This window comes from Protopterus annectens, chromosome 5.part0 (genome assembly GCF_019279795.1).
Source record: "Protopterus annectens isolate FY-2018-M chromosome 5.part0, PAN1.0, whole genome shotgun sequence".
NCBI classification, from domain to species: Eukaryota; Metazoa; Chordata; order Ceratodontiformes; family Protopteridae; genus Protopterus; species Protopterus annectens.
Window position 1 is genome coordinate 287518645 of NC_056735.1, and position 16373 is coordinate 287535017.

General features: G+C 36.0%; 1 protein-coding gene across 1 annotated transcript in view; it reads left to right on the plus strand.

Annotated features, from left to right (window-relative positions):
* Nucleotides 1-16373, plus strand: part of MAP3K15 (mitogen-activated protein kinase kinase kinase 15) — a 1833462-nt gene that overhangs the window by 1007629 nt on the left and 809460 nt on the right. Inside the window, exon 12 of the mRNA XM_044072272.1 lies at nt 11440-11489. Coding sequence (XP_043928207.1) covers nt 11440-11489 — 50 coding nt within the window. The remainder of the gene's footprint in view (nt 1-11439; nt 11490-16373) is intronic.

Genomic DNA, 16373 nt, shown 5'->3' on the forward strand with positions numbered 1-16373 from the left:
ATATATATATATATATATATATATATATATAAAGTTTATATATATGTTCCCTCCTCTGCAAAAAAAAAAAAAAAAAAAAAAAACTTTAGAATGCATTTACATAGTTTCGTGCTTCGTCTTCACATGTTGCTTTTCTTTTGGGATGAGTGTTTTGGATGTCATTCACAGAATTTTTGGACTTTCATTAGGAAGCCCATTATAACTGTTGTAAGACTGCTGTTGTCATTCAGCATTCTTCCCTATCCTATTATAATCTATTAGAACAGATGTGCAAAAACAGTTGTAACCAGCCTTATCAATGACAGTTTTCCCAGTACATGGCAAATGTAAGCAGTCATAAAGTTACATATACAGATTAATACCGTATTTCCCCAAAAATAAGACTGGGTCTTATATACTTTCTCCCGGTGAAATGCGCATAAGAGCTTATTATCAGGGGATGCCTTATTTACCTGCACCGCACAACAATTTACCTTTATTCAGTTATTCATGTACAAAAATTGACATTAATTAATGAACACAGATGGACATTTCTTCATGTAGAAAAATCAACATTTATTCATGTACACAAATTGACATTTATTTTGTACTTTTCTATTATTGGACAACAGTTCTGATAATGGGTTGACAATTGTGTGAGAATTCTACATAAACAGTGCAACAAACATTTCAAGTCCAGAATATCTGCACCTTGGCTTTCACAGTTATTCAAATACAGTCATGTCATCTTCTTCTGGAAAATTGTCATAAGTGTTCAACCCCCGGATTTTGGCCTGAATTTCTTGCAACTTCATTTCCTGTAGCACCATTGGCCCCAGTCTGTTATGTCTAGCAATTGAGCTCTCCTTAAATGAGCACTGCTTGTCCAAGTAGCCTGCTTGTAGTGCATTGGCAACACAGCTGTCAGTGATTTTATCCCATGAATTTTTCACCCAGGTCACGACCTCTTGCAGGCTAGGCTTCACAAAGTTTCCATGCTGATTTCTCTCCATTCTATTTTCAGTGTAGTTATTGAGTTCCATGTGCAAATGGTCCTTGAATGGCTTGTTTATTGCAATATCAAGAGTCTGGAGATGGGCAGTCATTCCTGCGAGAATCATTATTTGATCTATTCTTCTCTGTACTAGGAATTTCTTCATTTCTTTAGCGCGATGAGTGCTGGCTGAATCCCAGACTAGCAGACCTCTTTCGCCACCTCACAAAACAAGTGGCAGCATTATATCGACCCACTTCCTTATAACTGCTTGTGTGCACTAGGTTTTTTCAGTTTCAAGAATGTAAATGCCTGAAACACATTCAGTCTTATCTTTCTTGCCTTTACTAATGATTAGAGGTGGGGTTTTCTTTCCATCTAGACGAATTGCCAAAATACAGATAACACGTACACTATTGTAACCAGTGGAGGGAATGTAGATTGATGAAGCACCCCTCTGATCAATTGTTGTTTGAGATCCTTGGCCCATAAACACTGCAGTTTCATCCATAGCAATCATGTTAGAGAGTTGGTATTTAGAAAAGTCAATGTCATCAACAAAGGACTTGAATGCAAGTGCACGCTTAATAATGTCAGTATCTTCCAGCTTGAACATTGTGTTGTTGATCTTCTTAGAGACAGTTCATATCGCTGAAGGAAGCCATCCAGCCAATGTTGTGATGCTTTGAATTCTTCTGGGAATATTTCTAACTGTGGTATTATTGCAAGGGCAAATGCTTGAATATCAGCCCTACGCACAGCCAAAGCCTTTGTTCTCCGGTTAGCAATCCACTCACAGATGATGTCTTCAAGCTCTGGAAATAATGGTTGCCAGCCTTATCCACACTTACACTTTTCAGCGTTTCCCTCATCAGCCTGTTGACTGAGGTTAACGTACACTGCTCACCATTTTTGGACCATTCTGAGATCTAACTTCTTCTCTTTACAGAAAGCCATCAGGTTCTTTTCACGGGATTCCTCCACTATGCCTTTCTTGTACTTGACGGAATAGCTCTATCTTTTTGCACTCATCTTGTATGGTGGGGGGTTAATTGAAGACATAGGCGACCAGAGTGGCAAAACAAAATGGCGCCGGTTATGAAGCGAAGACACTACCACAGCAGCTCATTACTATGAGCGCGCGCTTCCCGTGCGTTGTCTGTACTTTGACCAATCAAAGTACACCTGCATGGATTTATGGGCCAAGGATCTCAACCATCAAGTGTGAGTGATGATTAGTGTTACAGTAAGAATCAGAACTAAGGCTTATTTTTGGGGTAGGGCTTATATCTTATGAACACCCTGGAAAAACCATGCCAGGCCCTACTCTCTGGTTAGGTCTTATTTAGAAAGAAGTACGGTATTAAGCTTATGCCTATCATGAATAACACCCCAGCTGAGAATGTTTTATTTTACTGCTTTGTAAATAGCTTTTTCTTCCTTAAAGTTAGTTATAATACAAGTTAGATAGTCTGGCAGATAAGAAAAAACAGTTGTTCATATTAATATCAAATCCAACTTGGCTATCTCTAGAGAGTCTGGAAGTACGATTGCCTACAGAAGTTCTTTGTAACTAATGACATTGTTACTGCACTTAAGTCAGGAAAGTCAAAACAGATACTAGCTCTTACTAATAATGACCTTCAAGAACAACCTGTAATCAATAATATTTTAGCAAAGTGAAAGTGGACTTACTACAGAAAAATACTCTGAAAAATATCAAACATAATTAGTTGTAACACAGCCCCATCTATACAGATGATTGTAGAATGGACATGAATACGGTATTTTGAAACTGTTATCCTTCTTAAATGGCATTAATTCAAAAACAAGTGTTTGGTGCTGGCACAAATGAAAGGTACACTGTTTCACAGTTTTGGTGCATCGGTTGGGCATCATTTACCCATCGGTAGGACCCCTTAATATAACAGCCCCTAATCTAATCCCTAGGTGCCTGTATTTCAAATAATAAGTATAATTAAAAGTCAAATTAATAGTCTGTATAATACAACTCGCCTTTTGCTACAGTTCCAAACAATGATAAAATCTTAGCCAGATTTACCAGTGGCTCCAATCAATTCTTTGCGTAGTAGAACTATTACTGTTGGACACAAATGTATGATTTTAGGCCAGTATTATACAATTAGTTTCAGCACAGTGTTTTATTTAGTGTATAAATGAAGTAGGAACAAAACATCTTCATCTTAGAACCTTTGTTATGGAAAAGTAGTTCCAGTAAAGGTTTCTAATAAATTGCGATTTAAAACCCTCAGTAATTAGTTGCAGAGTAATTTCTCCTTGCACTGTCCTCCATTTTAACCAACTTTTGTTTAGTATATAGACTATTTGACTTTTTAATTTCATGGATGTGTTTTGCACATTCAGCACTTTTTACAGGAATGGTATCATAGCTTCATATTGCTCTTTTAGACTTTGCTGCAGTCTTTCTCTGATACCTTGAGCTTTTAAACCTACAGATTCAGAAGTGCAGACATCACTCTTAATTGCTGCCCGAGCTCAAATGTGTAATTGAAATTTCAATTCTCGATCTCCATCTTTACATTGTTTTAAAGAATATGTATTGCTTTAATTGTCTTTTCATTAACTTTTTCAACGTGTTTATCTCAAACTCTATGTTTTTCCTATGTTTCTTTGAATAATTTAGTTTAGAATGATGTGCTCTCCTTAGGTTCAAAATAATGTGGGAATTTAGAGTTTACATCTCTCTCTCTCTTCTACCAGTGTGTCATATCTATATATATATATATATATATATATATATATATGCGTATATATGTGTGTGTGTATATATATATATATATATATATATATATATATATATATATATATATATATATGGATTCATTTTATAATCTCAAAATACTGAAATAAAAAGTGAAAACAGCGAACATAAACACACCATACACTACAGAACACATACACCGTCTTCCCCACATTACAACAAACAAACAAAACCCACACGAACACAATACAAATAAATAAACCTACCCTACATCTAAGCAGGGGAGCAAGCCCCCCTGCTACTTATATATACTAACTCTGAGGTTGCACCAAACAGAAAAAGACAATGAACTCACCACTACACACTCTACAGTCCCCTCACACACACACACACACACACACACACACACACCACATATGTACAAACACCACCACTTTCAACATTTACACACTCATACTCTTACCTACCTACTCTAACCCACACCTACAACTTCCGAACACACTCGCATACACTCAAATCCCTACCCAAAACCCTTAAAAAATATTCACTTACCTGAATCTCTAACCATATCCACATACCAAACTGTAAACCAGGTACACTGTACATCCCACATCACGTAGCCCACCACAACTGCGAATTCGACATTTCCGGATTGGCGGTTATGGGGTTGCGCTATTTCGGAAGTTCGGCTTTATAGTCTTGAAATACTGAAATTCGATATTTCAGTATTTTGAGATTATAAAGTTAATCCATATATATATATATATATATATATATATATATATATATATATATATACAGTGAATGGAAAAAGTTACACACCCCTGTTAAAATGCCAGGTTTTTGTGATATAAAAAAATGAGATCACAATAAATCATAACTTTTCCCACCTTTAATGTGACCTATAACCTGTACAATTCAGTTGAAAAACAAACAAATCTGTAGAGGAAAAATATAAAAAATAAAAAACGTACAATAAGCTGGTTGCATGTGTATGCACCCATAAACTAGTACTTTGTTGAAGCACCTTTTGATTTAATTACAGCATTCACTCTTCTTGGGTACACACCTGCTATCAATTAAAGAGACTGATAAACCCCAAATAAAGTTCAGCTGTCTTACTAGGATTTTCCTGACATGTACTTAGTTGCTTGCTACAGCAAAAGCCACGGTTTGTAGAGAGCTTACAAAGCATCAAAGGGATCTCATTGTTAAAAGGTATCATTCAGGAGAAGGGTACAAAAAAATGTTCACAGCATCGGATATACCATGGAACACAGTGGAGACAGTCATCAAAAAGTGGAGAAAATATGGGACAACAGTGAAGTTGCAAAGAACTGGACATCCCTCCAAAACTGATGAAAGGCAAGGTGAAAACTGGTCAGGGAGGCTGCCAAGAGACCTACAGAAAACACTGAAGGAGCTTCAGGAATTTCTGGCAAGTACTGGTTGTGTACTACATGCAACAACAATCTCCTGTATTCTCTATATGTCTGGACTCTGGGGTAGGGTTGCAAGACAGAAGCCTTTTCTTACACAGAAAAACTTCCAGGCCTGGCTAAAAATTGCAAAACAATACATCAGCTCACCCAAAAGCATGTGGGAAAATGTGTTATGGTCTGATGAGACCAAGGTTGAACTTTCTGGACAAAATTGCAATAGGTACATTTGGCGCAAAAACAACACTTCGCATCACCAAAAGAACCCCATCCCCATGGTGAAGCATGGTGGTGGCAGTACCATGCTTTGGGGTTATGTTTCTTCAGCTGGAACTAGAGTTTTAGTCAAGGTGGAGGGAATTATGAACAGTTCCAAATACCGGTCACTTTTGGCCCAAAACCTTCAGGTGTCTGCTAGAAAGCTGAAGATGAAGAGGAATTTCACCTTTCATCATGACAATGACCCCAAGCATACATCCAAATCAACAAAAGAATGGCTTCACCAGAAGAAAATTAGCATTTTGGAGTGGCCCAGCCAGAGCTCAGGCCTAAATCCAATAGAAAATCTGTGGGATGACCAGAAGAAGGCTGTGCACAATAGATGCCCTCACAATCTGACAGATTTGGAGTGCTTTTGCAAGGAAGAGTGGGCAAATATTGCCAAGTCAAGATGTGCCATGCTGATAGACCCCTACCCAAGAAGACTGAATGCTGTAATTAAATCAAAAGGTGCTTCAACAAAGTATTAGTTTAAGGGTGTGCACACTTAATGCAACCGGCTTATTGTACATTTTTTATTTTTATATTTTTTACCTTAACAGATTTGTTTGTTTTTCATTTGAATTGTACAGGTTTTGAAATGATTTATTGTGGTCTCATTTTTATGCATCACAAAAACCTGGCATTTTAATAGGGGTGTGTAAACTTTTTCTTTCCTCTCTCTCTATATATATATATATATATATATATATATATATATACATATATACACACACACACACACACACACACACACACACACACACACACACACACACACACATATATGTCTATGCATATTACGAACCTTCCTTTTAACAAAGTGTATTATCATTGCTTTTAGTTTTGTGTGTCCTGTGACATTAATTACACTAAGATTTTCACAATTATGTATGTAAGTCTACTATTTTGGATCAGGTGAAGTTTGTTCATATCCTGATCAAGTAATAGGAAGGCACGCTATCGTATAGCATTTGATTAGTTATTTCTTTATCTTTTTGATTGTATTTTTTTTTTTTCTGTAAGTTAACGTTTGAGTTCTGCTTGGCTTGGCTAAAACAATGTTGTGGTTATTTGAAACAGGGAAAACCATTAGTAAATAAAACAGTCCTAGTGAGTAGTTTGCATCTGGGTATGTGTGAATTGTTTACCTTATTTTTCTGAACATACTTTCTACAGGAAAATATGATCATCATAAGAATCTTGTACTGCATTATAATCATTAAGATGGGAATAAGTCACAGATGTCTCTCTTTCCAGGCCAACTTCCAGAGTTTTGGACACCTCAAAGGTCACCTGATTTTCTTCCCACGCTGAGGATGATAGCAAAATATTCAGAAGAAAAGGGGAAGTCCTGTTCAATCTGTAGGTCTTTTTTTGCCACAAGGAGCATTTGGGTTATTTAATTCCAAGTGACTTCTAAACATGAGTGATGAATATCCATTTTAGGAATACATTTTGCTGGTAATTTCAGTAATGTTTATTGTATTAGCAGCTGTTAGACATTGCAAAATATAGGTTTATATATTTTTTGCCATCTTTCCAAGGTAAATGACATCCCTGAAAAATAATCAACAAAAGTGCCAGTGAGAGACAAGTCTTCCAAGAGGATAATTAATTAACTTCAGTGTTTGTTTTGCCTAGGGGAAATACACCACATCCTCTCCTGCAGCCATTGCAGTATTTTCAGTAAGAAGAAAACTTGGCCTAAAAGAGTTCTGAACCTCTTGGAGTACAAGAAACTCTTAACACTGGGATAGGATGCAGTTGCCCTTCCCCTGGCAGGGTAACCATCTTCTGTCAGAGTGAAGAAAGCACAAAAGGAAAGCATCACCACAGAAAGATTGAGAAGCCAAAGAAATTATTTGTTAAAGAATTCAGAGGCAAAGCATGAGGCAACTCTAATGTTGACAGTCATTTAAGGGTCTGATGGCTGTGGGTCTGGTGAGGCAGATTGTAGTCTGCCCCCAGATCCGTTAGCTCCCCCTACAGCTTCAGCTTCTATGACAGCCACACCGGAGGCTAACAGTGGAGAATGTCAAATCATAGCACATCCAGGCTGTCATTACAAATACAGTTGCACTGCATCCAGTAGCAGGTGCCCAGAAACTGCTGGGACATAAAAACCTGACACCAATAACTAAGGATTCCTACCAAGTCTGTGGAACAGTCTGAGACACCAGGAAATTATAAGAAACAGTCACAATAACTGCAGGATCCTCATCCTTTAGCCAAATGGACAGGCAGCTGGCATAAGGGCATCAGTTCCAAAGATACCTGCCTTGGCCCTGCTTACTTTGACTTTATGTGATTTGCCGGGGAGTTCATAGCTTGGTGGAGGGTATATGTACTACCTCCTCCTACAATAGAGCTCACCAGTTCAAGCACCACCCTACCAGCTAAGAAAACAGGGGTCTTTATAGGACAAGATGTCCAAGTCAGTGCCTGATCGTGAGCTAGCCTATTTTGGCCAGTTTTATTCTGATGTAGGTTATGATATAATGAGGCAAAAAATATATTCTTGGGCTTCCCTCTAGAACACATCTCTGTTGGGTAAATCTTGGGAAAATCTTCAACCTAATGAGTGAGCATTTCAAATGAGGTATCAAAGAGCTGTCATACATGCAGAACAGATAGAACTTCAGGAACGGAATAGTCCAAATTTACAGTAGTTCGTACAGTCATCCAAGCATTCCTGGAAATATCATCTCTTGAGATACACTCCCAATCTTCACCCTTAAAAAATAGAATAATATTAGCATTTGACAGGGTCATGCCCAAAACACTGATCAATAAATTAGTACAACTAGGTATTGACATACTGTTGATAAGATGGATAGCTACATGGCTTACAAATAGGACATGGGAAGTATCACCACCAAATGGATAGGTGAAATCCTTGGTTACAGTCAAGTTGTCCCACAGGGCTCTGTACTAGGCCCTTACTTGTTTAGATTGTATCTTTCAGACCTTACTTTTTCATCTGAGGTGTTCTACAGTCTATATGCTGACGACCTGAAATTGGGTAAACTGATTACAAGTGTTACAGATAAGGCATGTCTGCAAAATAATTTGACTAAATAGACCATTTGGGCACAGGAGAATAATTTGTTGATAAATACATCAAAAACTAAGCATATGACATTTGGGAGACATAAACTGAAAAGTGAATATTTAATGCAGCACATAGTGATTGAAACTGTAGACTCATTTAAGGACCTGGGTATATGGGTAGATTCGGCTATGAGTTTTTCTAATCATATCAACCATTTGGCTAATGATAGTTATAGAACTATAGGCTGTATAAAAAGATTTATAAAGTCTAGGAAATCAAACATAATGAAGTCATTGTTTGTTAGTTACATTAGACCCAAACTTGAGTACGGAATAACAATATGGAAACCCTATAGGAAAACAAGCATGAATAAACTGGAAAGAGTTCAGCGGAAATATACTAAGGGCATCCATGGATGTGAAAATCTAAGTTATTATGAAAGACTAAAATATCTGAACTTGTACAGTATCTCTTGCAGATATTTAAGAGGAGATATTATTCAGGTATATAGGGCATTTAAGGACAGCTACCTCTGGGAATGTTTGGGGTTATCAAACAGTACTAGAGAATCATCAGATAACCTATGTAGAATATTCTATAGGAATGAGAAGTATACTAATTGGTTTTCTGACAGAGTAGCTCATGTTTGGAACAGACTACAAAATTACATTAAAGCAAGTGCTAGTTTAGATATTTTTAAGAAAAGCCTGGACATTTATTATGGGAACAAGTGTTTTGGCATATTGGCAAGCTAGAAGGACTTTAATGCCTGTGCTTGAAACATTTGGATGTATGTATGTATGTATCTATGTATGTATATGTATTACATAGTCCAAGACTTCATTAAATAATCACTTAAACATATATCAGCTGATCTTGCTGTAAATGCACCAGTTATTAACAAGTGCAGCCAAGTTAATGACTGAGATAGTGCGAGGAACCATTTAGGGAAAGACATTTTATGTATATTGTATCCTTCTCAGTGAGCATTAGAGTCATCAGTTGTTGGGCACACTAGCTGTGATAGCAAATGGATGTGCTTAAACAAATAGCAGACATGAATAGCGATTTATCTGGAAAGCCCCTTAAAGTGTTATATAGGATAAGACAGCTGGTTGTGAAAGTGGGTAACCGTGCCATGAAATGTGGCTGTTGCGGTATTCATGCTTGTGCTTGGTGCATTGCTGCAGGCTGCACTTTTCTGTTGCTAAAAATAACACAGAAATATAGTAGCTTGTACATTAATTTAGGTAGTGTGGTATTGTGGGATCAACACACAAATATAGTAGCCTATATTTTAATTTAGGTAATGTAGGTTTGTGGGATCAACACAGAAATGTAGTAGCCTATATTTTAATTTAGTTAGTGTGGGTTTGTAGGGTCAACACAGATATAGTAGCCTAAGCATTAACTTAGGTAGTGTGGTATCATGGCAGGAGTTTTTAGTTTCAAGAAAAGATTTAGGGCCTGCACTTTCCATAAATTATACACATTTTGCATCAAGAACTGTATGATATGATATTTTATGTGGAGAGAATCTTATACTGAACTCCAAAGGTTTGTTCACTTACTTGAGAAAGTGCAAATAGACACATTATTTGCATTAATGGTTATTCTCTCTAGTTTAACACAACAGTGGACTCTTGACAGAGACAACAATTCACCTTTGCTGCCTAAAGCTTTCCAGCAGGTTTTCGTATGTTGAATCACTGATTACCTTTGTAATGATATCCATGTTAATAATGCTGCTTCTATAACTGTTGTATGAAGGAATAGAAGAGTTTAATCCACATACTTATTTATTTATTTAACATCTGTTAACCAAGTAAAAGAGCTGGTCCAAGAACCCTTTTTAGCCATGACCCAGGCCAGTTATGCAAATACAAAATTCATTGTTGAATATATACATGTCTTCATGGCACACTGTTTTAAGTGAAATTGTCTGTCATACTGTATTATTCTTAAATATTGTTGTACACTTTACAGTGATAGCTTCCCTACATTACAAATTTCACAACAGCAATGGTTAAAAAAATCTACAAAATGGGATGCTGAATTTCTTGGTCTCAGCATTGTCATGTTAGATGTGGATCACTGGGTCTACTTCAAATGCTCGAAGTTGCAGAACATCAAACCACACATCATCGAGGATGAGATGATTGATGTTCTACAACATCAAACATTAAAGTAGAGTAAATTACAAAAGTTAAAAAGTCTTCCTGTTAGTTTTTTCAGGTGGACAAGCCCCCCTGCGGCCCCTACACCCCCTGCTACTTAAGTATACCATCTCCAAGATCGCACTATCGTGAGGAGGATGGTACATTTCCTGTTCTGTGCTGTGCAGTACCATTCTTTTCACTGTAGTGCAATCTTGGTGTTGGTATATTTAAGTAGCAGGGGGAGGGGGTGCAGAGGGGGCTTGCCCCCCTGCAAAAATGTGAAATAAGAAGTTTTCACATTTTTATGGTCTTGATGATCAGTGGTTAGGTGTTCTGCAGTTATGATACTCTGAAGCAGACCCGGATCACTATGTGAAGAGTAAGACAAGTTTAACTTGGGGATATATTAGTTGACACAAGTACACATGACTAGTAAATAAAAGGGAGGAGAAAACTAGTAGCACTCAGCACTCTTAGAATTATTGGTGGAAGGCTGGCTAGATTGGTCACATTTTTTTTTTCATATAGTCCTAGTTTGTAGTAATTTAAAATATTACAAGGAGTATAATATACAACCGATACCGTGCAGTGTGACGTTTTACTTAGTTTGATGATGATACATCTTTGACTGTTCTTAAAGCACATTTTTTTAAAGTAGACATGTATGAAAATATATTAAGGAATGTGGTTATAATAGCCTGTGATGAATACCAACAAGTAATGCCAAATAATACATTTTCTAGTAGTGTGTAATGCAAATAGTTTATTTTTTATAATGCTTTGATTAATTAAACAAACATCCTTTTTTTCAGAAGGGAATTCATGAATGGAATTTCACTGCATCTTCCATCAAAGGGATAAGGTAGTAAACATTTATGATATGATCATAATGAAATTCCATTGTATTTTTACTTCAAAAAGATAGCATACATGCTTCTAATTTTATGCAGGATGGTATACACAGAAGTTTAATTGTGCTTTTCTTGAACAGTATAACCATATTACATGGCCTCGTTCTAACAGTAGTTATCACATTTGATAGCATTTGCTGTTAATAGACTACAGGGTGCAAAAGGTATAAAACAAAATGTATATGTAAGGTGACATATGCTGATTCTATACAGATTACCATTCCCGGTACTTTGTTTTAACAGTATTTGATGTATGCTGTGAAAAAAAAACAAATTTAAAATGATAAACATGACACCTACTTGGGTAAGCTAACATTAGTGAGTATATGTAAAGAGCATTAAAGTATCATTTTATTAGCAAAATATGAATGAAATAATAACCTTGCATTTTTGGTTCAACTTGTATATCCGATGAAGTCTTAATTGTTATGAAACTTATGTACAAACTGTCATGTGTCTTGCTTCACAGTTTCCAGATTTGTGCTTATGCTAATTCCTGACTTTTACACCAAAAAAAGTCAAGTGTGCCACTTCGGTATTTAAAGTGGGAGACACATGTTGTAGGTAGGCAACTCAGTTTGTTGTATTTTGAAGTAAAGTTTGGGTTCGTCATTCAGAGTTAGTTGTACGGTTTTACAATTAGATTCAAACTTTTAGGGCTAGAGAGGATGCTTTAGCATCAGGATTAGGAATGGAGTTTCAGGATTAGAGCTAAGTTTGGAGTTTCAGGGTAAAGGGAAGGAGTCTTATAGTTAGTGATGGAGTTTAGGATTAAAGCTAAGGATGGAGTCTCAGGGTTAAGAAAAGGAGTCTTATGGTTAGGGAAGGGGTTTTAAGATTAGAGTGAAGGTTTGAGTTTTAGCTTTATGGAAGGGGGCTTAAAATTAGAGTTTGGGGGGAGTTTTAGGGTTAGGTTTTAGTCCATTTAAATGATATTGTTTACTTACAGTGAGCGGATGTATGCATTTGCATTCCGAAAACTGAGACACACAATTGCGCTATGCTTCTATGCTTGTATGCTGGAAATAGTCAACATCTGTATCCCCTGGGAGTGACTATTACAATGAAATTGTGGACTTTATTAATAGGGCTTTGTGTCTGCATATTATTAGAAGGTAATTGAAAGGTAAATATATATATATATATATATATATATATATATATATATATATATATATATATAAATAAATAAATCCATAAAAACCGAACACAATTTTACGAAAGAGCTTTTATCAAAAAAGCACTTTCATTAAAGCGTGTTACATAAAAAAAAATAAAACACTTTACATGTGCCCCACACACCCCCCTACTTTAATATTCTCCCTCCGAGACCGCACTACAGTGGGAAAAAGGGAAATTTCCCTTACCTGCACCGTAGTACAGCCTCGGCAACAGTCATACTTATGCAAAAGTGCTTCTTCTGTGAAAAGCACTTTTGCTTAACTATGCCCAGTCGTTTGGATTTCGGTTGTTTGCTCAGTCAAGCAAACGTCCTAGATCCATATATATATATATATATATATATATATATATATATATATATATATATACATATATATATACATGGATCTACTTCTAAATACCGTAATGTCAAAATCCTGCAGACTGAAACACAGAGACTGGAATCCCAAAATCTTAAAATACTGAAAGTTCAAAACACTGATGCCCAAAATACTGAAATCAAAAGCGCAAACCTTACATACAAGTCCCTACACCAAAGCGGCACTATGCAAAAACAAAACAACACTGTATATATCCGAAAACAAACGAGAACTCTTTGTAAAAATGAAGTAACTACTTATTACCTTTCCTCTACAAACCTGACTATGTAAAACCCACCTAAGTGGGGGGCTGGGCCCCCCAACTATAGATACCAACTCTGGGATCGCACTACAGTGTGAAAAAGGGCATATGTCTTTTTCTTGCCTTATAGTATGGTACACACATCGACTACATGCCGGGTGTGTACAAAACGTCCACCATATTTGTTCACATGCTTCCTGTATAAATTTAATGAGACATACTATATCTGCAAACAGTAAATAAGTATTTCCTACGGTACTCTCGATATTCCAAAATCATCACCTAACTTTCAGTCTTATGACACTTGGCAATCTGAACTTTCATTCTTTTGAGTGTCAGTGTTTTAAATTTGCAGTATTTTAAGATTTTGGCATTCCCATTTCAGTATTTTAGTCTTCAGGATTCTGAAATTATGGTATTTAGAAGTAAATCTATATACATATATAGATGTATATATAGAGATATAGACATATAGATATAGTAGTGAACTGGGTCAAGATATGATGTTTATAAATTCTAAAATATCACATTAAGAATCCCAGATGTCAATAATAAAGTTACTCAATTTGTAGGAAACATTGAGGAATTTTAAGTTTAACAGCCCTCTTAAAATATATACGAGTTGAAATAATATTTCAACCTGTTGGCAGTTGTAGCTCCATCTTCTGCTCTAAAAAACATATTTTTAATTTTCTCAAAAGACAGTTATATTTTCAAAATATGTTTCTTCTGAAAACAGCATTAACATAATTAATTTAGTGCTAAGTAGTAAAGCAAAGCTATACTCTTTCTAGTTCCAATTCCTGTTAAAAGTTCTATGTACAATGTGTTCAGGTATTCTGGAATTTTTATTATTGCTTTTAATGTCAACAGATATAGTCTTGTTTATTTACATTTATGTTATTGTCTCTATTGTTACTGTTATTATTATAGTTTAATGCACGAAAGTAGTTATGGCAGTTAATACATGGGGACTAAAGCTCTGAGCTGTTAATGAGCTGCTTCCTGTACTCAGGGTACAGGGTTTGATTCTTTCCACCTTCATGTGCCTACTGTGTAAATCTGAGAAAATCACTTACCCAGAGTTCCTGTGATACCCCTAAAAAGTAGGCAGTTGTGTTCAGTGGACTTATCTGATCAACAAATAGATAAAAAAAGAATATAACATACATTTAGAGATCATTTGAGTTGTGAGTTATTGTATTCCATACGCAAAATCTGGATTCATACATATGCTTTATAGTACAGGAGAGGTTGTAGTTAATTTGTGCTTTTTCAGACTCTTAATCTGCAAAGGATGTTGTTACCTTGCTGTATGTAATAGAGTAATATCATCCAGTCAGTCTCTGACTCCTACTCAGATTCTCTGCTCAGGAAGAAAGGTTCTTAACCTAGCCTGCAACATTAACAGGACTTGCTGGAGAGACTGATAGTTTTTCGGAACTTGACACTCCTCTGGAATAAACTCCCAATTCGCTTAAAACTGAGATCTTCAATGACCCTGTTTACGCGTAACTTGGACAATTGGATGGGAAACCGTACATTTACTTCTGGGGTTTCACCTATGTCCCTCTTGGACAGGGACAGCTGGTACTGATCTTAGATTTACTTTGCAGATATAGACTATATGTCTTGGTCTACAAGGGATCAAGGGTACAACATGGCTAGGCTTGTAAAGGCCCTAGGGCCAATAGTGTAGTAACCTGTTATGATCCTATGATCATCAGTTTAAGCCACTATGAACAGCTACAGAGTTCCATTGGGGTTTCTTGAATAATGCAAACCTATAGGTCCTTTTTTGTATACTTCCAGTTAACAACCATAGCTCCTTATGGCATCCAGACTTTTCTTGGGTCTGGCTTTTTTGACTAAGTGACTTTCGAGCTAGTTAATAGGCAATATTAGAAAAGTCAAGGGGTTATTAACAAAATGACACTAAGATTATTAATCTAGGAGATCCTTCAGTAGAATTATTAATCATTGTTTGTCATTTATTATTCATATGATCACATTTATGTTCAATTTTTTCATAACTCAGAGACATACTTGTGAAATGCCATGTGTCAATGTCAAGTTATATCACACTATACTGGAGATATTGCTTGTTGTTTTTTAGTCAATATGAAAATAAGCAATAGTTCCTTATGTACTTAATTATTCAAAAAAACAGAAAAAAGCTTATATTTGGTTTAAAAAAAGTGTTATAAAATTATATGTTTAAGTTGTACAATTTCCAAGATATGACAATTTGTTTATGAAATTTTAGCAAAATGTATAACTCTGGGTTTGTGTACATTATGGAAGCAATAATGCCCAACAGCTTAAAAGGCATATGATAAACAAATGTAAACATTTTGTCAACAGCAAAGGTTACTAAAACTGTACAAATAATGTTATCAGTAAGAAGAATTCTTTATAGCTCTAGTAATGCATTTCTAATATTTCTATAAATACTGTAATATATTTTAGAAGATGGGAGACCTGTACATTGCCAATGAACATTCTCTTGCAGGGAGTTATTGTACAGACAAATCTCTTGCAGGGAGTTTTTGTACAGGTGATGCCCACTGAAAAGCAAGTCCACTGTTTCATGGCAAACTACCATGAAGCTTAGACATTAAAAAAATTTAAAACACCCGTTGTTTTTTTATGCCCGCTTAACAGTGGCATGTTATTTAGCAGGCATAAAGTTTAAGTAAAAAATAGCTAAAAAAGAAAGGAATGTGTTTGTGTGTGTGTTTCTGTCTGCATGCATCTTTGCATGTGTGAAAGTGTAATCGAGGCAGATAGTGACAGAGATTTAGAGACAGGATGCTGACTGTGACAGGTAGTCCATCAGTGCAGAGGTACCAAAATTTTAAATTCAGATATTGATTGACTTTAATGGTTGCTGACAACAATAACAGGAAAAATGTGGCTGGAAATCTGGATAGGCTGGACTCTTTCTAATTTTGATAATGATATTATGAATGGTAAAGAGATGGGTGAACAACATAAGAACATTCTAACAAGTGAATTTAGTGAGTCCAGTG